This window comes from Schistocerca nitens, chromosome 2 (assembly GCF_023898315.1).
Source record: "Schistocerca nitens isolate TAMUIC-IGC-003100 chromosome 2, iqSchNite1.1, whole genome shotgun sequence".
Taxonomy (NCBI): domain Eukaryota; kingdom Metazoa; phylum Arthropoda; class Insecta; order Orthoptera; family Acrididae; genus Schistocerca; species Schistocerca nitens.
The window spans coordinates 725,083,607-725,105,638 of NC_064615.1; the positions used below are offsets into that span (position 1 = coordinate 725,083,607).

Here is a 22,032-nt window from a genome sequence, read left to right on the forward strand (position 1 = left end):
TTACCCTAGATTTGTCAGTTACCAGGGAAGGCAACAGGAAACTAAGGAGTAAGACAGCTTACTTACAATAATAAAATTAAAGAAAACTGCACATTTTTTGATGATTAGTAATGTTTACACTTTCTTTTTATTTCCATCGCTGTCTGTCACACTGATGCCAGCACACACACTGGGGATAATGATTTATGATTTATTGAAGAGCCCGGCAGGCCTGGTAGAGTGGAGAAAGGCCTGTTGATACTGAGTTGAATGTTTTCTACATTTGCTGCATGAGCTAGTCAGACTGGCAGTGTGTGTGCACTCTTCTCCTGTGGAAGTACAAATGTAGGCAACAAACTAAAATAACAGAAATAGGCAGTAGCTATATCAGGTGACTAATGTGTTACATGTTGAGGATATGAAACTTCCTGGCAGATTAAACCTGTGTGTCAGACAGAGACTCGAACCTGGGACCTTACAAACTTCACAGAAGCTCTCCTGTGAAGGTAGGAGACGAGGTACTGGCAGAATTGAAGCTGTGGGGATGGGTCGTGAGTCATGCTTGGGTAGCTTAATCGGTAGAGCACTTGCCCGTGAAAGGAAAGGTCCCGAGTTCGAGTCTCAGTCCAGCACACAGTTTTAATCTTCCAGTAAGTTTCACATCAGTGCACACCCCACTGCAGAGTGAAAATTTCATTCTGATATTAAGGATATTTTTACATCCAAATGACAAAATTTACCTAAAAAATTCTTGTTCAGAGTAATATAATATGCATGAAAAGCTAAACTTTTAAAATTAATTTTGAGGTGGTTTTAAAGTTAATAAAACTAGATATTGAAACATTCCTAATAAATATAGGTAGCAACACTAAAATGACAATTATCAGTTTTGTTTGTGTTTCAGGATCGATACAGTGTACTTCAACTTTTATTTTGCTTATGATCTAACTTCAATGAAATTACAAGGGAGATGTTGTGATGTTGGGGACATTGCTCCGTTGCTTTAAAGCATTAGCAAGAAATTTAGCTGACAGAGAGCTACTGTGAAGCATTGCCTCTTGCACATGAATTTAAATTTGATCATATTAACTTTATGCCTTAGCTTTTATCTTATGAGGACATATCTTCAGAAACTGATTTTTACTTTTGTATTCCAAAAACATTCAGGCAATTGGGTTGGGTTCCTTAGTATGTCAGTGTGGTGTATCTGCACCTATACTGCAGGCCAGCGGTCTATGTTGCTTTGTGGCATTTTATAACTTCAAGAAACTAAAACCCTTGCTCTGCTTAAGAGCATTATTGGTATGCTCCTGGTGCATGAACTGTTGTTGTCGTTTTCCTGCAGGTCTTTCCGGCACAACACTGGAGCTCTATGCGTTGGTGCTTCTGGTATACTCCTACAGCTTTCACATAGTCTTTCAGTCCTCACTATTTATGACAAGTGAGCTGATTAGCTCGTAGCTGATGTGGTTGCTCCCAGTGTTGCCCAAGTTCCCAGCATAAGCAACTATCTTGCAAGGGCAATATGCCTGCCCCTATAAAATGTCTGATTTTTGTTTCAGGCAAAGGAACCGCTACGGCTGAAATACCGATATCTTGATCTGCGATTTGCGGACATGCAACACAATCTTAGACTCAGATCTCAAGTCACTATGAAAATGAGGGAATATCTCTGTGCATCTGGATTTGTGGATGTGGAAACGCCTACATTATTTCGCAGAACTCCAGGGGTAAGAATTTTAATTAATTGTATTATGTGTGTGATTCCCCCTCCCCTCTTTCTCTTTCTCTTTCTCACAGCTTTTACAGTTTCTTCCAATTCCAGAAAACATGTTTTCAAACTCTAGTTGATGGCTTCGTAGTTGTGCTAATGTGATCAGTAATATTCAGTTTCCCGAACATCGTGTTCAGTATTCAGCTGACAGGAGTTCCCATATGTACAGTGATTCCTAAGGGGTCCTGCCAACCATCTTGTATTGAAATTGCCAATAATAATGAAAACGTGGCTTCCCAGACTTGCTTGAGAGGAAAATTACTATCCAACAAGGAAAATATATGTCATTGGATGTAAAACATTTTCTGTGGCAACTAATGTAGTGAACCTATTGCACAGACATTTTGCAGTAAAATTGTAGCTAATTGTGCCCTAATAGTTCTCTGTAATCCCCCCCTCCAACATGCACGTGCACATCCACATACACGTGCACCTCCACACGCACACGCACACACAAAATCTTAATTTACTCATACAGTGACTGGATGAGTTATCGGAGTTTTAGGCTGGTCCTATTAACCAAAGGATTATCAAATTAGTGAAGTTGTGTACTCTTCACACCAATTACCATGTTGCATCATATAGTGAACTTAACAGTAGAAAGGACTACAGTAGAAGAAGAATGTGTAAAATAAGAGAAAGGCGACCACTTACCTGTGACAGACTGCTAGGTTGTGCACACACACACAAAAGCAACAGAAGACCACATTCATTAGCTTTTGGGCTCTTTGTTTTCTTCTGTCAGAAAGTACATGCATTCACACATACTGATGCACAGACACCCAGATACAAACTACCATGACCATGGTGATGCTGGTTATTGATTATCAATTATTGAGAACAGTTACCTGGCCAGATGGATGTGGGGAGCATGTAAGAAAGACTGCACGAGGCAAGAACGGGTGTAACAGGGCAGTGAGAGGCAACAGTGGGAGAAGCAGATGACTCAGCTACTGCACAACAGTGTGAAAGGAGTTCTGAAGGATAGAGCAATAAAAGAAGCAGAGGAGGTGGGGAGGGAGCCAAGAAAAAGGTGGAGACTGTTAAGGAGGTAGAGAGGCGAGAGAGAGAAGAGGAGAGGGTGGAGAGAGAGAGAGAGAGAGAGAGAGAGAGAGAGAGAGAGAGAGAGAGAGAGCTGAAACCATACTTGACAGTCTTTCCTCCTTTCGCAAAGTCCTTTCAATCCTGACTACAACTTCCTGAATGCAGTCACTGCAATAGAAACTGTTGCCCTTCAAAAGTTGGAATAGCACTGTCAGCACCACCTGAGGAATCTGTCCCAGCTACTCATGTTGTATGTGCAAATAGGATTACCTCTGGACAATAAAGAGCCTACCACCCTGATCCAACACTCTCATCAACCTCTCATAGATTCTTAACCAGCCCTTGCTAACTTACGCCACCTTCCATGTCCCCAAAAACTTCCTCCACCCTCCATGATACACATTGCTCCTGAACACCCATTCTGTAACACTGTTGTCAATGTTCCTGCCAAAACTTTGACCTCTGTAGAACTTGCAGTACTTCCTAAACACCTCATCTTTAGCCCAAAATCTTAAGTTCAGTCATGCTTCACCTGTAAATGACCTCCTTTATTTTACCTTTTCTCTGCAGTGGAAACATTTCTTTGCTACACACCCCATTGACAACAGCTTACCAAAATCCCACGTAGAACCTTGTTTAAAACAGTCCCAACCTCCTTCCCAACTGGGATACACCTCCCCTTTCGCAAAGTCATCACATCGTAATCATTCAATGATTCCTTACTTCCAATCTGTCTCAACTTCCTTTCCTAAATCCCTCCCTAGTGAGTTCACCAGCACTCGTATGAAACACACAGCTATCCATAAATTAAAAATCCAATCCAGATAATTATCATCCCACCAGCAGACAAAGAATCCACCGCAGTGGTCATGAATCATGGTGATTATGTGGCTGAGAGTCTCTGCCAATTTTCCAACACATCTGCTTACAAATCTAGGACCTCTAGCAGTTCCTTAAGGTGTTAGGTTCATCCCAAAACTTGACACCTGAAACCACTTCTCTGCTCACACCAACCACCCCCTGGACCCCGTTCCATTACCTACTTCTCAAACTCCATCCCACAGTCTTTTTGTTAACTAACACCTCTAAACTATTGTTAGTAACCTCCTGTCCTACATCCAAAACATTGCTCACTTCCTTCACCACCTTTCCACTTTTCCAGTCCTATTACCACCAGACCACTGGTCACTGTGGATGTGGTGTCCTTATACACCAACAGCCTCCATGCAGAAAATAATGACATATGCAGGCGGGCAAATAATGGAAACTGATTAATAATTGCTGCTTGAATAATTTTTAAAAAAGACTGGAAAGAATAGTTAAAAGAAATTGGAATGTAATTTCTGAATCTGTACACAATCCTGGGTGAGTTTAACTGATCCCAATATCAACAGACCTTCAGTATCATTACATCCAACATCAGTATTCATAATTTACATTACGAACTGCTTCATATTAATTCCTTTGTGCATAGTCTTGATTAAAACAATGCTGATGCAGGATCGCTCCTCCACTGATCACGCAAATTCCTCTTGTCTGCTCCGAACCTCCTCATGCAGGATCTCGGCAGCAGACAAAATGATGAACAGACACGAGTGATCATTGTGATTGCTTTCCTAATAACTTTATAACACTTTTAATGTATAGTTGAAATACACATTTTTAAATAATACTGGTATGACGGATCTAATCATACGTCCGCCTGCTACCACTTATAGAAATAAACAGGTGAAGATATAGGAAGTAATAAATTGAAGAGCACATTTCTTCTTCCTTTTTTATGCAGATGTATCAAAACATTATCCTTGCCACAAAGCACATCGTTAATTTCCCTATGTCGCTGTCTATAAGTCATTCAGTTTACATGTAGCTTACATGTATAAAAAGAAAAAAGAAAAATTAATATGATTCAACTTGGCAGTCATGGGACACTACCTTTCGCAGTGTTTTCATGGTACCAAATCTACTATGCCTTTTCCAGTCTTCCTGACAAACCACAACATGACAAAATTATTTCTGTTTTGAAGGCCAAATATATAAACAAATCCATGATACTGCCATGTGTACTGCCATGAATACTTACATGGCACTATACTGTGCCAACTTATTTATGGGCCATCTAGAGGAATCCTTCCTATCCGGTCAACACCCAAAACCTGCTCTATGTTTCAGATTCAATGACAATTTCATGATGTGGACTCATGGCAGTGACAACCTTTGCTCTTTCCTCCATAACCTTAATGCCTACTCCCAAATCTGCTTCACCTGGTTCTTATTGACTCACTGAACCACCTTCACAGATGTCATACTGCACCTCTCAGATGGCTCCATAAATATGTCTGTCCATATCAAGCACACCAACCACCAACAGTACCTCTATTATGTCAGCTGTCACTCGTTTCATATCAAAAGTATCTGACTTACAGCCTCACCAATTGTGAATGTTGCACCTCAGTGGAAAGCAGGATCTTTCGAAATATACTGATAAACTAATAGGATCTGTATTGACAGATATATCCTCTCCAGCATACCCATAAACAGATCCCCCATACCATCTCCTCCTCTGTCAATAGTGCCTGTTAACTAACCACTGACCAGCACCCTACATCACGCTGGCCTTGAAATGCTCAACCACATCCTTCAACAGAGCTTCAACAACCTTCCATCATGCCCAGAGATGAGGGGTTATCCTCCCCAAATTGCTACCCACATCATACAAAGTTGTGACACTCACACAACCTAGAGAACATCCTTCTCCATCCCTATTCCAATCCTGCTCCCATTCCTACACCCTATGGATCATACACTTACCCACCACCTTGTACTGCAGCCCTATCACAGTTGGTTCGTAGCCAAACACAGGCAGCGTCACGTTTGAAAGCAGCCATGTAACATATCAACTATGCTGCAATTACTGTACAGTATTCTGTGTGGGTATGACAAGTAACCAACTTGTCTGTTCGAATGAGTGGTCACTGCTAAACTGTGGCAAACCGCAGCTTGATCATCCAGTTGCTGAACATGCTGCATGTCGCTAAACTGATGATTTCAACAGCTGTTTCATTACTGGGACCATTTGAATACAGTAGAGTCCCGTTAATCTGAACTAATTAGGACCGGACCTTGTTCGGATTACCGATTTGTTTGAATTAGCCAGAATTACGGTGACGAGTTTCTAGAATGAAGTATACCAAGCAGATAAGTAGGTACACCGTGGTAACAAATGGGAACAAGTGTGGGAACAATGACTCACTCTCACTCCCTGCCCTTGTTGTGCATTGTAGAGACCTTTGTAGTGTCTGAGGTCAGTGCACTGCCAGTTGGCTCACAAAGCAATTGGTTATGTTAATTATCGATCGCTAGCACATTTAACAGTTGTATTGTATTCATTCAGGCGTAGTGGTGTACGTATTTTCGTCACGAGTAAACGGAAACATACAATGTTAACTCTCAAAGAAAAACTGAATAGTTTGAAGCAGATAGACAATGGCGAGAATGTATCTAAACTGGCAATGGAACTGAGTGTTGTAAAGCAACCATTCGTGATTGGTAGAAGAACCGAGTGAAGCTTGAACAGTTCTGTGCAATGTCTTCAGAAAAAACACTCGAGATTTGGCAGACTTTTAAACAGTCCCAGTACGATAAAGTGGATGCAGCTCTTTTCATTTGCTTTAGGCAGGAAAGAGAAAGGGGAACTCCTTTGAGTGGAGCACTGGTTCAGGAGAAGGCTGTGTACCTGGACAAGTTAGTGAATGGTTATGAGTCTTTTAGTGCGAGTATGGATTGGTTGGACTGATTCAAAAAAGTCATGGAATCCGTCAGCTAACAATTACTGGAGAGCAGCTTTCTTCTGACCGTGATGTAGTGAAGGAATACTTGGATGAGTTTGAAAAAATGAGAAGAGAGGGAAAGTATTCTAACCCAACAAATTTATAACGCTGACGAGACTGGCCTTAATTTTAGGGCATTGCCAACAAAAAGCCTGGAATCAAAAGCAAAGACCATGCTCTTGGTTTTAAAATGTGCAAACATCGTGTGACTTTATTAGCATGCAGCAACACTGCTGGTAATCACAGGCTGCCTTTAATGCTGATTGGCAAATCTGCTAGGCCCAGAGCTTTTAAAAACTGCAACACAAAGTCCATGCCCATATATTATTGCAACCAGAGAAAAGCATGGATGGATGGTAAGCTGTTCAGAGAATGGTTTCACGGCCAGTTTGTTCCCTCTGTTAGACGGTTTTCTAAGGAAAATCAGTTGTCTCCCCACGCAATCCTTTTGATTGATAACACGCCAACTCACCCCAGCACTGAGAAATTATCTGATGGAGAAATTGTGGTGAAGTTTTTGCCACCGAATGGTATACTACTTCTACAGCCGATGGACCAGGGCGTACTGCAAACATTAAAACTGATTTACAGAAAACAATTTTTAAGAATGCTGATCCAAGATGATAGCATACCTTTAGTGGACAAAATAAAAAAAGACCAATGTGAAGGATGTTGTTTATTGGTCTGATGAGGCATGGCAAAATATTTCAGAAAATACTCTGCAAAAATCATGGAGAAAACTGTAGACATCTCTTTAATTTCAGGACAACCTAGATGAAAATGAAGTGGAAAGTCAACTGAAATGATACAGACAATCCCTTGATGTGAAGAAGCTAGTGAAGGAGACGTAGATGAGTGGATGGTAGCAGATGGGGCATATGTGGAGAACCTTACTGACGCTGATTTAGTTGCTGCTGTGACTCAAGACCAGGAAGAAGTGGACTGCTGTGACAGAAGTGACAATGAGCCTGAAAGCGATAAAGGAGAGCTGGTTCCATACAGTGACGCAGCAGAAGTCCTTGACCGTGTGCTACATTATTTGGAACAACAGCCCACTGCTACACCTGCTGATTTGATGTTTATGAGACGATGGCACAACTATGCATCGTATAACAGACTGTCTTCAGTACTCCAAAAAACAATGACTGAGTTTTTGTCATCTAAAAAAGTAGGGATAAAATGTCCACTGTATTTTAGTAAGTTTGACAGCTTTTCTTTCACTGTTATGCATTGTTTAAACCTAATGTTTTATTGCCAGTTTTTCTAGTACATGTTTACTATACTGTGTAAATTAAAATATTGTGTGTGCACACTACAGTTCACCAAAAAGTTTTCCATACTTAGACTGACATAATTCATGTTCGGATTAACTGAACGTTCGGATTAGTGGAACTCTGCTGTACTCTCTTCCAGCAGTAGTTTCTCAGAACTACACTGGCAGGAATTGCCTCTGCAGCATATCCTGTGCTCTTTTACAATCCCCCTGGCTTAAATCTGTGCTAACCTGTTTTCCACTGCCATACCTAACCTTTTCCTGTCTCTCTGTTGCCCACGCCACTATTTTCCCGTCCAGATGGTGTACTGTCCTCTCCTATCACCCTCTCTCCCCTTCATGTGGGCATTCTCTCCATCTCCCACTCTCCACCCTGTCCCGCTGTCCTGCCTCTTCCCCCTCTGCGTACAGTAAAGACTTTCAGATGGCTGTAGATTGCAGTAGTTTGTAGAGATGAAGAGAGTTGCAGATTATTGTGAAGAGTGGTATGAAAACAATCTTCAGACTGAAGACTACCGTGAGATAATTGTAATTGTGAGAGTCTACCACAGTCAGAAAATTTGCCCTCCAAATCTTCCCTGAAGTGAGATGATATCCCCCCCCTCCCCTTCCCCCCTGCCCCCCCCCCCCCCCCAACCCTGCTTCTGTGGCAGATATTCTATAAAAGTATGTGATTACCATATTTGACCCACATTTTACACTTATGTTCACCAAAATTATTTTGCATTGAAATATATAACAATGCCAACAGTTGTAAATAATTCAGCATTTTTTTTTAACTCTTTGCAAGTATTGTGTAAGAACCCCTTCCACATCCCAGAAAATCCTGACCATAACTTTTCCAGCAGAAGACACCAACTTGACCTTTTTCATTGCAAATGTAATGTAAAAGACTGAGATTCACTCATTGTAGTACATGATACACTTGATTTACAAACAACATGATAAACTGTAATTTTTATGGTCAAGACTCAATTGTCCATGAAGTAAATCTGCTAAATATTTGTTTTAAATACAAGATGAGAAGGTGTATTTTGTGTAGGTTAATTAGGGTTGATGAATGGAACTACAGCTTTCATAGGTGAATGAAATATTAGTCCATTTCTATTCAGAATGGATATATTGTAATATTAATTGATAAAAATATTGATTACATTATGTTTAATATTGAAAAACTATTTTTTACAGAACTATTGATGAAAAATATGTTTATATTTTATGCCATGCATCCTGTCATACTAAACTGACTTTGTACTTGTTTCATGTTTGTAATAATAGGTGAGATGTTTACCTTGTCAAAATTTTATGTATGTGATAGTGGGTGCAACACATGGCTTTAATAGTAGTGTGATTCAATATATATGTCAGAAGAAGAACGAAATGAGTCATTTCTAGACTTCTCATGAAGCAAATTCCGTGCGACCAGATAAGAATGTGGAAAAATTCCACAGTATCACTTCGGGATTTCTGCAACAAACATAAATATTATTTAAATGTTTCTAACAATTTTCAACACCTCCAATTCAACCACCTAAATAACAAAGTATTTTAGTAACTTTTCATGCCCCAAAACTTGGTTCATCATTTCACTAGAATCATGACATTAAGATGTGGATACTGCAGATAATTAATATTTTTGAACTGAAATTTTGACTTAATTCTTGTTTGTATTCTGAATAGGAGAGCTTCGCACAGCTACCAGGTTCCACTCCCTGATTCAATTGCTGTTTAGTTTCTGACCTTGAGTGATGGACCCAGTCTCATTCCCAGTAACAAATCAGTACCCAAAATTAATTGTTTTTAAACATTTTTGAGATTTGTAAATAATTCATGTATGTTTGTTTTATCCACAATCACCTGAGAACAATGTTGTTGTTTTTGGAAATACTGCAGAAGAAAAGAATAGTTGTGGTTTCAGTTTTTTCTTCTGTGATAATTCTTGTACATGGGGTTTTCTTTAAATAAATATATCTAAAAACAAAGATGATGTGACTTACCAAACGAAAGTGTTGGTATGTTGATACACCCAAATAAACACAAACACACACACAAAATTCAAGATTTCGCAACCCACGGTTGCTTCACCAGGAAAGAGGGAAGGAGAGGGAAAGACGAAAGGATGTGGGTTTTAAGGGAGAGGGCAAGGAGTCATTCCAATCCTGGGAGTGGAAAGCCTTACCTTAGGGTGAAAATAGGACAGGTATACACATCCATCCGCACATATACAGACACAAGCAGACATTTGTGAAATGTCTTCTTGTGTCTGTATATGTGCGGATGGATATGTGTGTGTGTGCGCGCGCGGTGTATACTTGTCCTATTTTCCCCCTAAGTCTTTCCGCTCCCGGGATTGGAATGACTCCTTACCCTCTCCCTTAAAACCCACATCCTTTCGTCTTTCCCTCTCCTTCCCTCTTTCCTGTAAACTTTCCAACTAGGATCCCTAAATCCTCAAGGACAGCCATTGATAACATTTTTATAGACAAATCAAAGGAACAAAATCATATCATAAAACCTGTTATAAATGGACTATCAGATCATGACATGCAGCTCCTTGTTTTAGATGTAAATTCTAAGCAGATTATCAAGACTGCTAAATCTGACTACAGGAGAGTAGTCCATCAACCAAAAATTGAGTGTTTTAGAAAACTGCTCAAAGATATGAACTGGAAAGATGTTTATAGTGCTCATGACATGAATGAAAAATATAACACATTCATGAACAATGTCAGTACCATGTTTGAAAACTGTTTTCCTCTAAAAGTTACTCAAATTAAACAGAAGTCTATAATAAAACCATGGATTACACAAGGAATAAAGATTTCCTGTAAGACAAAAAGGAAAATGTATCTGTTGACCAAGAATAACTCCAATGCTGGTGATTTAGCTAAATACAAGAATACTGTAAAACATTAAAAAAAAAAAAAGTAATTCAGACGTCTAAACAAATGCACTACGAGAAGAAGATAGCAATGTCAGGGAACAAAATAAAAACAATATGGGATATAGTGAAAGAGCAGACTGGTAGAACCAGAAAGGAACAGGAGCAATTAGCACTAAGGGTAGATGACACATTAGTAACTGATGGGCATAGTGTGGCAAATCTATTTAACAAGCACTTTATATCCGTTACTGATAGAATGGGACTTTGAGGATCAGTAAATAATGCCCTTGAATATCTGAAACTAGCCTTCACAAATAGCTTCAAGTACATGAATATATCACTCACTTCACCAAAAGAAATAACGTCCATAATAAAATCTTTAAAAACAAAGCATTCTAGTGGGTATGATGAAATATCATCAAAGTTAATTAAGGCATGTTCTTGTGAGTTTAGTACAATTCTAAGTTACTTGTGTAACCAGTCAATTATAACTGGGACATTTCCTGACTGGCTAAAATATGCAGATGTTAAACCTCTATTCAAGAAAGGGGATAAAGAGATACCATCAAACTACAGACCGATTTCACTTTTGCCAGCATTCTCAAAAATTTTAGAAAAAGTAATGTACAGGCAGCTGCTCAACCATCTGACCACAAATAACATATTATCAAGAACACAGTTTGGATTTCTGAAGGGTTCTGATATCGAGAAGGCTATTTACACCTACAGTGAAAATGTACTTAATTCATTAAATAACAAATTACAAGCAGCAGGTATTTTCTGTGATTTGTCAAAGGCATTGGATTGTGTGAACCACAACATCCTTTTAAGTAAATTAGAATTCTATGGTGTCACGGGCAGTGCTGCAAAATGGTTCAAGTCATACCTCACTAACAGGAAACAAAGGGTGTCAGTGCAAGGGACTAGTGAATTAAGTCGTCAGTCATCATCAGAATGGGAAGAAATTACATGTGGTGTCCTACAAGTATCCATCTTAGGGCCATTGCTTTTTCTTGTGTACATTAATGATCTCTCATCAGTTACAGTGCCAGAAGCAGAGTTCGTTCTGTTTGCAGATGACACAAGTATTGCAATAAATAGTATGTCAAGTGTAGTTCTAGAAAGATCTGCTAATGATATTTTCATGGATATTAATAAATGGTTTAAAGCCAACTCACTGACATTAAACTTCGAAAAGACTCACTATATGCAATTTAGAACCTGTAAGAGGTTTCCACCCAGCATATGCATAAAATACGAAGAGCAGATAGAAGAGGTTGACAGTCTTAAATTCCTGCGATTACAACTTGATAATAAATTCAGTTGGGAAGAGCACACCACAGAACTGCAGAAACGTCTTAACAAATCTGTATTTGCAATTCGAGTGTTAGCAGACATAGGCGACATAAAAATGAAAAAGCTTGCATACTTTGCCTACTTTCATTCCATAATGTCATATGGTATAATATTTTGGGGTAACTCTTCAAATCAAACAAAAGTTTTCAGAGTCCAAAAGCGTGTAACATGTATTACTTGTGGAGTAAATTCATGGACGTCCTGTAGAAACCTCTTCAAAGAACTGGGCATACTAACTACTGCCTCTCAGTATATTTACTCATTAATGAAATTTGTCCTAAATAATATATCGCTTTTTCCAACAAACAGCTCAGTTCATACATACAATACCAGGAACAAAAATGATATGCACAAGGACTTAAAAGCACTGACTTTAGTTCAAAAAGGGGTCCACTACTCAGGAACATTCATCTTCAATAATTTGCCAGTAAACATAAAAAATTTAATTACAAATAAAGATCAGTTTAAAAGGGGCCTGAAAGTCTTACTAGTGGCCAACTCCTTCTACTTCATTGACGAATTTTTTAGTAGAAACAAACGATGTATTGTATATATTCATACTATTAGTATTGTTATTTCAGCTTTAAAAAAAAAAAAAAAAAAATTGACATGTTCCACATCCACGAGGATCTCCTCAGCACGGATCTATGGAACGAAAACTAATCTAATCTAACCTAACCTGATGAAGCAACCGTGGGTTGCAAAAGCTTGAATTTTGTGTGTGTGTTTGTGTTTATTTGTGTGTCTATCAACATACCAACGCTTTCGTTTGTTAAGTCACACCATCTTTGTTTTTTGATATATTTTTCCCGTGTGGAATGTTTCCCTCTATTATATAAATAAATAAATAAATAAATAATTCCATACTTTGTGAAGTGGTAGAATGGGCCAAACCAAGGGGAAAAATGCAACAACCATCTCTCTAAAATGCATACAATGCAACCATGAGCACTTGTTCATCATTGCTACTGCGAAATACATGCCTTCTACTGTAAGCTCTTTGCTATTGCAAACAACTTACAGAATAGAGTAAACAAATGAAAACACATTACTGCATTATGGAAAACAGAAATTGTTTTTTAGAGCTAATGTATACACTGCACTTACCCAGAACTGTGAATATGGTTTATAGTAACAACACTAATGCATGCTGTATCCTTGAAAAATAACAGAGGAATGTTTCCTCATTCATTCACTGCGTTCTGTAGGTCATTCATAATAACAAACAGATTGTTGTAGAAGAGATGGGTTTCATAATGAAGATGAAAAAGGGCTCATAGTTCTTAATAAGCATATTAGAACCCATATTTAATTGACATTTTGTCTTGTTTTGCTCCATTACTACCACCTATCAAAATATGGAATACTTTTTTTTTTTTTTTTTAATATGTCGCGTAAATATTCAATTCTTGGGAGATTTGTTTTATGCATTCAGTGTGAGTCAACATTCTACAAATGTACTTGCATTGCACAATTTCTTTTTAATTTTTAATGCTTCACACAGTGTATATGCTAGTATTCCTTCTGATAAGCCTATGGCACCAGCTTTTTTATCTTCTCAGTGTTTTTATTTGTTGTTGAAGTTGAGAGAGACTTTTTGCAGCAGTCATTATAAAGGAAAGTGTGCCGTATCTGAATTTAGTTATCCATTATTGACTGTTCAAAAGTAAAGAAAAATCTCCTTACCTACACCTGCGTGGCTACTCTCCAATTTACTCTGAAGTGCATGGCACTATGTTTCTACCATTCCACTCTTGAATATCATGGCGTAAAAAGAACACTTAAATCACACCATGTGAGCTCTGATTTTTCTTATTTTATGTATTATGATGATCATTTCTTCATATGTAAGTGGACATCAACAAAATATTTTCTCTTTCAGCAGAGATAGATAGGTAGGCATTGAAATTTCATGAAAAGATCTCACCACATCAAAAAATGTCTTTGTTTCAATGGTTGCCACCTTGACCTGTGTATCATTTCCATGACACACTCTCCTCTATTTTACAATAATAAAAGAAAGCTGTTCTTCTTGGAACTTTTTGTATGTCCTCCTTCAATCTTATCTGGTAAGGATCCTACACTGCACGACACTGGACTCGCATTCGGGAGGACGACGGTTCAATCCCGCGTCCGGCCATCCTGATTTAGGTTTTCCGTGATTTCCCTAAATCGCTCCAGGCAAATGCCGGGATGGTTCCTTTCAAAGGGCACGGCCGACTTCCTTCCCTAATCCGATGAGACCGATGACTTCGCTGTCTGGTCTCCTTCCCCAACCCAACCAACCAACCTACACTGCACAGCAATACTTTAGCAGAGGATGGACAAATGTATTGTACACAGTCTGTTTAGTGGATTTTTTGTATCCTCTTAAGTGTTCTGCCAGTGAAACTCGTCCTTGTGTGTGCCTTTCAACATCATAATGTACATGATCACTCCAATTTAAGTTGTTTGTAATTGTTATCCCTAGGTATTTAGTTGAAATGACAGCTTTAGATTTGTATGATTTATTGTGTAACCAAAATTTAATGAATTTCTTTTAGAACTTATGTGGATGACCTCACTCTTTTCATTATTTAGAGTTAATTGCCTTTCTGCTTCATACAGGTATCTCGCTTGTATTATTTTGCAACGGTTCTGATCTTTCAGTGACTTTACTATACTATAAATGACAACAGGACCTATTAACACTTCCTTGGGGAATGCCAGGTATCACTTCCATTTTACTTGATGACTTCCCAACAGTTATTATGAACAGTGAGCTTTCTAACAGGAAACCATGAGTCCAGTTGCACAACTGTGAAGGTCTCCTGAGGCACACATTTTGATTAGAAGCCACTTGTGAGGAATGGTATCAAAAGCCTTCTGGAAATCTAGAAATATGGAATCCATTTGAGATCTCCTGTCGGTAGTAGACATTACTTCAGGGGAATAAAGCCCTAGTTGTTCTGCACAAAAATTATATCTGTAGTGCCTGTGCGTCAACAGATCATTTTCTTCAAGGTAATTCATAGCATTTTAACATAGCATATGTTCCATGTACTGCAAATCTACACCAACGATATGGGCCTGTAATTCAGTGGATTACTCCTGTTTCCATTCTTGAGAATGGTGTGACCTGTGCAACTTTCCAGTCTTCATGTGTAAGTGATTGATAGGTATGGAACATACTCTGAAAGGAATGTAATTGGTCTACAATTTGGACCAAAAGAATTGCCTTTGTTAAGTGATTTGTTATTTACTTTGATACACTGAGGACATCTGCTTTTAAGTTACTCGTGTGGGCAGCAGTTCTGGATTTGAATTCTGGAATATTTTCTTCGTCATGTTTGGTGAAGGAATTTTGGAAAACCATATTTTAGTAACACTGTTTTTGTGTCACTTTATTTGGTATCATTACCATCACTATGTTAACAGCTGTGCTGAGGTGGATACACCAGTTCCCTCCACATTACTGAATAAGCACTGTTGGGTGTGGGCAGTATGTGGGTGGGTGACCAACCAGGTATGCTGCGCACTGTTGACAATTTTCGCTTTGGCTTTACAGGAGGGCTAGTGGTGTCAAGTCCAGTCTTGTTGCCAGTTTCCTGGCTTAACTCTCTCTCTCTCTCTCTCTCTCTCTCTCTCTCTCTCTCACTCACTCACACACACACACACACACACACACACACACAGAGAGAGAGAGAGAGAGAGAGAGAGAGAGAGAGAGGAGAGAGGAGAGTCATCTACACTTAACAGATACACTTCTTTAACATGAAGTTCTAAGATTTTGCACTTTCACACAAAGCTCGAATACTTTGTAATTTGTTTTCCGGTTGGGTGGCTGAATATGCCCTTTGGAGTCTCCCAGCCATTCATGCCATTTGACTTTAACTTTTCTTTTACTGTTGCTATTGCGCAGCCAAGGTATTGATTGTGTCACCTGCTTGCTTTTTTCGTCGCTTGTCCAACTGTGTTCTGACCTGATTTGTGTACCATGGCAGATCAGTGCTCTCTTATTAATTTACTTGGTATAAAACTCACAGTTTTTGTCAATACTATTTCCTTGACTAAGCCATTTCCAGTCTGTGCATACATAATGAGTTCAAAAGGAATGGAGACTGTCTCTTAGGAAAGCACCATGTGAATTATCTGCTTTTTTAGACAGATACATTTGGTGTTTATTTTTGATGGGTTGGGATATTATGATATTCAGTTTCTCTAAAGCAATCTTGGGTTATTTGTTGCTAAGAGGTCAAGTATGTTTTCGCAACCATTTACACCTTTGTGGACACCTGAACTAATTGATCAAAATAATTTTTGAAGAAAGAATTTAGTACAATTTCAGACAATGTTTTACAGCTACCAAGGGCTTTAACCCTGCTGTTCTGTTCGGGTCTATATGACCCGAAACGAATATGAACGTTATTTTACATTATGTAAATACCAATATATATTTATGAAACTTTGTGACTTTGTCTGAAAATGGATGAGCAGCATGTGTTTTAAAAGGTTTTAAAAAAGTTTAAGAAGTTTGGGCTTCAACTGTAATAGTTGCATATGTAATGTTCGGGTCATAATGACCCGACACAAATATGTTTAGTGTAACTCGTATTTATTTCTAAAATCTGGAAATGGCGAAAATTATTTTTGTTGTGTTGTGTGGGAATAGTGACTGCATCATTCCAACTTACTCTCAACAATCACCTAAAGCTCCATGCGTTCACAACAATGGGCTTGTTTGTTGCTTTCCCCAGGAAATAATAATTGGCAGTTCTCAATAATTGGAATGCTTTGTTTCTGCCCAGTTTGACTTGTGACACCATGGCGATGAGACCATTGAATGATCGTGAGTTGGAAGAAATAGTAAATGCCTCACCAGATGAAGGATCACTTTCTGAGTTTGAAGATCACATCAGCAATGCATCTGAAAGCGAGTGTTCCGATGACAGTTACGACAGTCCACAGCCCATACAAAATAGTGTAGAGACTTTTCTTTCTAAAAATGGGAATATAGAATGGCAGTTGCATCCACCAGCACAACATGGTCGCCTACCAGCTTCGAACATCATCAAGAGTACCCCAGGAGTTACCAGGTATGCAGTCAGCAGAATATCTGATGTAAAATGTTCATTTGAAGCAGTATTTCACACAGCGCTTCAAAATGAAATAATAGAGATGACAAATATTGAAGGGCAGCGAGTTTATGGTGAACAGTGGACAGATATTGATGGTTCTGTTTTCCATGCATACTTAGGACTCTTACTCCTAGCGGGTGTATATCGATCTCATGGGGAGTCTACAAAAAGTTTGTGGGATAAAGATACTGGGCGAAACATATTTCGAGCAACCATGTCTCATGAAACATTCTGTAAGATATCACGTGTCCTGCGATTTGACAAGAAATCTACTAGAGAGGAAAGACGACGTACTGACAAACTTGCCGCAATTCGTAGTATTTGGGAGAAGTGGGTAGAGGTCCTTCCTAAACTGTATAATCCAGGAGAAAATGTTACTGTTGACGAGCAGTTAGTAGCATTTAGAGGTCGCTGTCCATTCAAGCAGTATATCCCAAGTAAACCGGCAAAATATGGGATCAAAATATGGACCATGTGTGACAGCAAAACTTCATACGTACTGAAAGCCCAAATTTATACAGGAAAGGTGAGTGGAGCGGCACCAGAAAGAAATCAGGGAATGAGGGTGGTATCTGATCTCACTTCTGAGTTACGTGGTCAGAATATCACGTGTGACAACTTTTTTACGTCGTACAATTTGGGGCAGCTGCTTCTGAAAAGGAAATTGACTATGTTGGGAACTATACGGAAAAATAAGCCGGAGCTTCCACACAAAATGACCAACAAGGAGGTACACAGCTCTTCATTTTACTTCACAAATGACACTACTGTGGTTAATTATATTCCTAAGAGACACAAGAATGTTGTACTTATGAGCACTCTCCACCATGATGCGGAAATCAGTGACAGGGCTGATAAGAAGCCAAAAATGATTTTGGACTATAATTCAACCAAAGGTGCTGTAGACACGCTTGATCAGTTATTAGGTACATATACATGCAAACGAAAAAGTAATAGGTGGCCAATGATAGTTTTCTACAATATTCTTGATGTTTCTGCTTATAATGCATACGTTTTGTGGATTTCGGTTGACCCTAATTGGAATGCAAGCAAATTGACTAGAAGGAGAATATTCTTGGAGGAACTTGGAAAGTCACTGATAAAAGAACATATTGCATCAAGAACGCATTTCCCAAGAACAGAAGATTCTTTGAGAATGGTCACAAGCATCCAAAACCCGAATGATGTGGGTGGTGTGTCAGAATCGGTAACAACAAGAAAATCTACAAAACGTGCACGCTGTAAGTTCTGTCCATCAAGTAATGACAATAAAACAAACATGGTGTGTGGAAAATGTAGTAAACATATTTGCAAGAAACATGTAACCTACTTGTGTCCACAGTGCAAGCAGTAAGAAAAGAACTGTAGTATTTTATAAGATGATTGTATTGAAAATTCTGTTGTTTCAAATTTATGTGAATACTTGTGCCTAAACTACAATCAGTAAGAAGAGAGGATTCTAAAGTTGTAGTGCTTTCTATGTTGGAATGTAATAAAAAAACTGTAGTGTGTTCTGTACTGTAGTGTGCTCTAAGATGAATATCTGTAATGACAACTGTCTGTTGTTAGAAAATGTCAATACTTACGTCTAAACTGTCAACAATAAGAATAGAAGTATGGAAAAACTGTAGTGCTTTCTAAGTTGAATGCCTGTAATGGAAACTGTCTGTTGTTTCAAATTTATGTGCATATTTAAATGAAAAATATCCCTCAATAAAGTTGTATGCATTGTTATTATTATTATTATTACCATTATTATTATTATTATTATTATTATTATTATTACTAACAAGGTACTGGAATAGAACAACAATGTCGATAGCTAAAACTGTACCAAAATTTATGTTTCTAAAGCATTTTGATATGTCGGGTCATATTGACCCGAACAGTATATATGTCAAGTAAAAGTGAACAGAACAGCAGGGTTAAACACATACTTTTGCTAACACATGGAGGGTAGATTGAAGTTGCCACCATCTGTGACTGTATTTGTGGGGTACCTATATGAATGATGCTCAGTTTTCTTTGAACCTTTTAGCAACTATATTATCTAAGTCAGGGAATCAAGAATAGTAACAAATTATTAATTAATCTCAGTTGTCAAGTAAATCCTCTCTGCATGCTGACTCACAGGAACTATCTACTTCAATTTTGGAACAAGATAAACTACTACTTCACCAACTTTGTACGAATTTTCATTGACAACAAAATTGTTGAGCAGTAAGTTTTTCATAACAGAATGATATTCCTATACATCCATTTCACATCATTTTACGTCTACTGTATACTCAGCAAACAACTGTGAAATGAATGACAGGGAGTACTTCCCATTTATCATGTTTTACGGTTTCTTCCCATTCCATTTGCATATGGATCATGGAATGTATAATCGCTAAAATGCCTGTGTGTGTGCTGTAATTAGTAATCTTGTCTTGGTGGTCCATACTGAAGCAGTCCTAGTAGTGTAGTATATTCTTAGATCCCTCATTAATACTGGTTCCTGAAACTTTTTAAATAAACATTTGTGAGATAGATGAAACTTACCTTCAAGCATCAGCCAGTTTAGGTTGTTTAGCATGTTCATGGTGCTCTCTTGCACGACAGACAAAATTCAGATCTTTTGTGCTACTCTTTTTTGTATACATCGATATACCGTGTTAAACCTATTTGGCATGCGTCCCACACACTTTAGCAATATTCTAGGATGTATCACATGAATGCTTTGTAAGCAGTTGCATTTGTATGATCAAAAGAGCTAATTCAGCTGCAGAGAATCTGAAAGCATGCCATCAGGTCCTGGAACTTCATTCAATTTTAGCGATTTCAGTTGTTTCTCTGTGGCACTAATAGCAGTTTCATTCATCTTTGCTGTGGTGGAATAATTAAACTGGGGCAGTACTCCGTTGTAAATGAATATTTAAAATAAAATTCAAAATTTCTGCTATTGCTTTGTTTCCTGAGATTTCAGTTTCTGTGTCATCCATGAGTCTGGAACTAACCTTGGTGCCACTGGCACACTTTACATAGAACCAGAATTTATTTCGGTTTTTAGAGAGAGATCTTTCGGTCAGATTCTGCTGCAGTAGCTTTTTAAGGTTTCAGAAATTGCCCATTTTGACTGCCAAATCCACTTTTAGCAGCATCTATCTATACTCCTTTTATTTGTTTTACACTTATTATACATTCATCACTGTTTCTTTAGAAGATTCTTTACAGAGATTATATATGATGAGAGTTTCTCTCATGCAAAACTATTCAGCCAGGAGAGTATCTATCCATTGCTTGGTCAGCAATTCTTTTAAATGTGGGCCACAGTTCCTCTACATGGTCCTGCCCATATCTAAATAAATCATTGAGATATGATGATTTTTATTTACTTTACCTAACACATATCTATTTATAGTTTATTTTTGCCCTCTTTTACTTTGGTAATCTTTGTTGTTATACATACCTCATGGTCCCTGATACCAGTTTCTATGTTAAAATCCCCAGATAGATCAGGTCTATTGGTTGCCTTAATTTCTAATATATTTCTGTTCTGAGTAGACTTGGACTTATCTGTTCTAAGTAGTTTACTTTTAGTATGTATAAAAATGTTTTGCTGGTAAATTTCTGTTTACAGGGTGCACAAGAATTCATTGTGCCAACACAACTTCCTTCCCGCTTTTACTCTCTGGTGCAGAGCCCTCAGCAGTTCAAACAAATGTTAATGGTTGGAGGAATAGATCGTTACTTCCAGATTGCTCGATGTTACAGAGATGAAGGTGGACGATCCGACAGACAGCCTGAATTCACACAGGTATAGGAAATATTAATACACATTGTAAATATTAGCATATTCATTAAAGCCTAATGTAATACTTCTTTATTTAATGCCAAAAGCTCAAAATGTAGAAAAGAGATTATTTTTAACACACACTAAAGGCACCAGTAGGCGATCAAACATTTTTAACACACACTAAAGGCACCAGTAGGCGATCAAACATTTTGTCCAACTTCACATGTTTTTCAAATTATTTGGCAGTGTGCTGCTTTGTTTGATGAGTTTGTCAGGCGTAAACTATGTTTGAGAGAATTTTATTCAGGCATAAACTATGTTTGACAGAAATTTTGATTGATGGCTAATTTGATAAACAAGTTTAACCAGTATGCTTGTGTTTGTCAAGCAAAACCCAGTTACTTTCCAGACTTTGAAGATGACAGACCAAATGAACATTGATGTTTCACCACACATTGAAACCAACTTTTTGTTGCTGTTTATTTGCTAGTTTCCACAATTGTAGAAACTAAAATAAAGTGATTATGTGGATAAAAACAGATTATCACTGGCCATCACCGAAATGATAGAGGTTTAACATCTTTCCCATCCACATATTACATTTAAAATAATCTGTGTTCTACATATAACCCACAACTGGAAGTGCAAAAAAATAATCTTTTAATACTTCATTTGTTCCTTCATGTTTCCATAATAATGAACTCAGTGCTTGAAGTCTGCACCAGTTGCCAAAGTTACAGTCTGATAGATAATAGTTGAGAAGCTCGAATAAATTTTCGCATAACTGTGTGTTCTTTTTCAATGTAAATTAGAAATAATTCTAACAAGTTATTAAATGTTTGACTGTCCATTCAGACAAAGCTGATGTAATCAATCATCAGTGTCTGAGAGTAACAAATAGATCTTTCCTTTAGCAGTTTCAGCCATTTCCTGGATTAGTGCTTTTCCTTTCTCTTCTTTATACACAGTACTAAGGTGAATGAAAGAATTGCTTTGT

The 22,032-nt window shown here is 38.1% G+C and overlaps 1 protein-coding gene across 3 annotated transcripts in view; it reads left to right on the top strand.

Annotated features, from left to right (window-relative positions):
* Positions 1-22,032, top strand: part of LOC126236919 (aspartate--tRNA ligase, mitochondrial) — a 161,727-nt gene that overhangs the window by 83,205 nt on the left and 56,490 nt on the right. For all 3 annotated transcript variants that reach the window (XM_049946575.1, XM_049946574.1, XM_049946576.1), the window contains exons 6-7: positions 1,542-1,709; positions 20,880-21,056. In XM_049946575.1, coding sequence (XP_049802532.1) covers positions 1,542-1,709; positions 20,880-21,056 — 345 coding nt within the window. The remainder of the gene's footprint in view (positions 1-1,541; positions 1,710-20,879; positions 21,057-22,032) is intronic.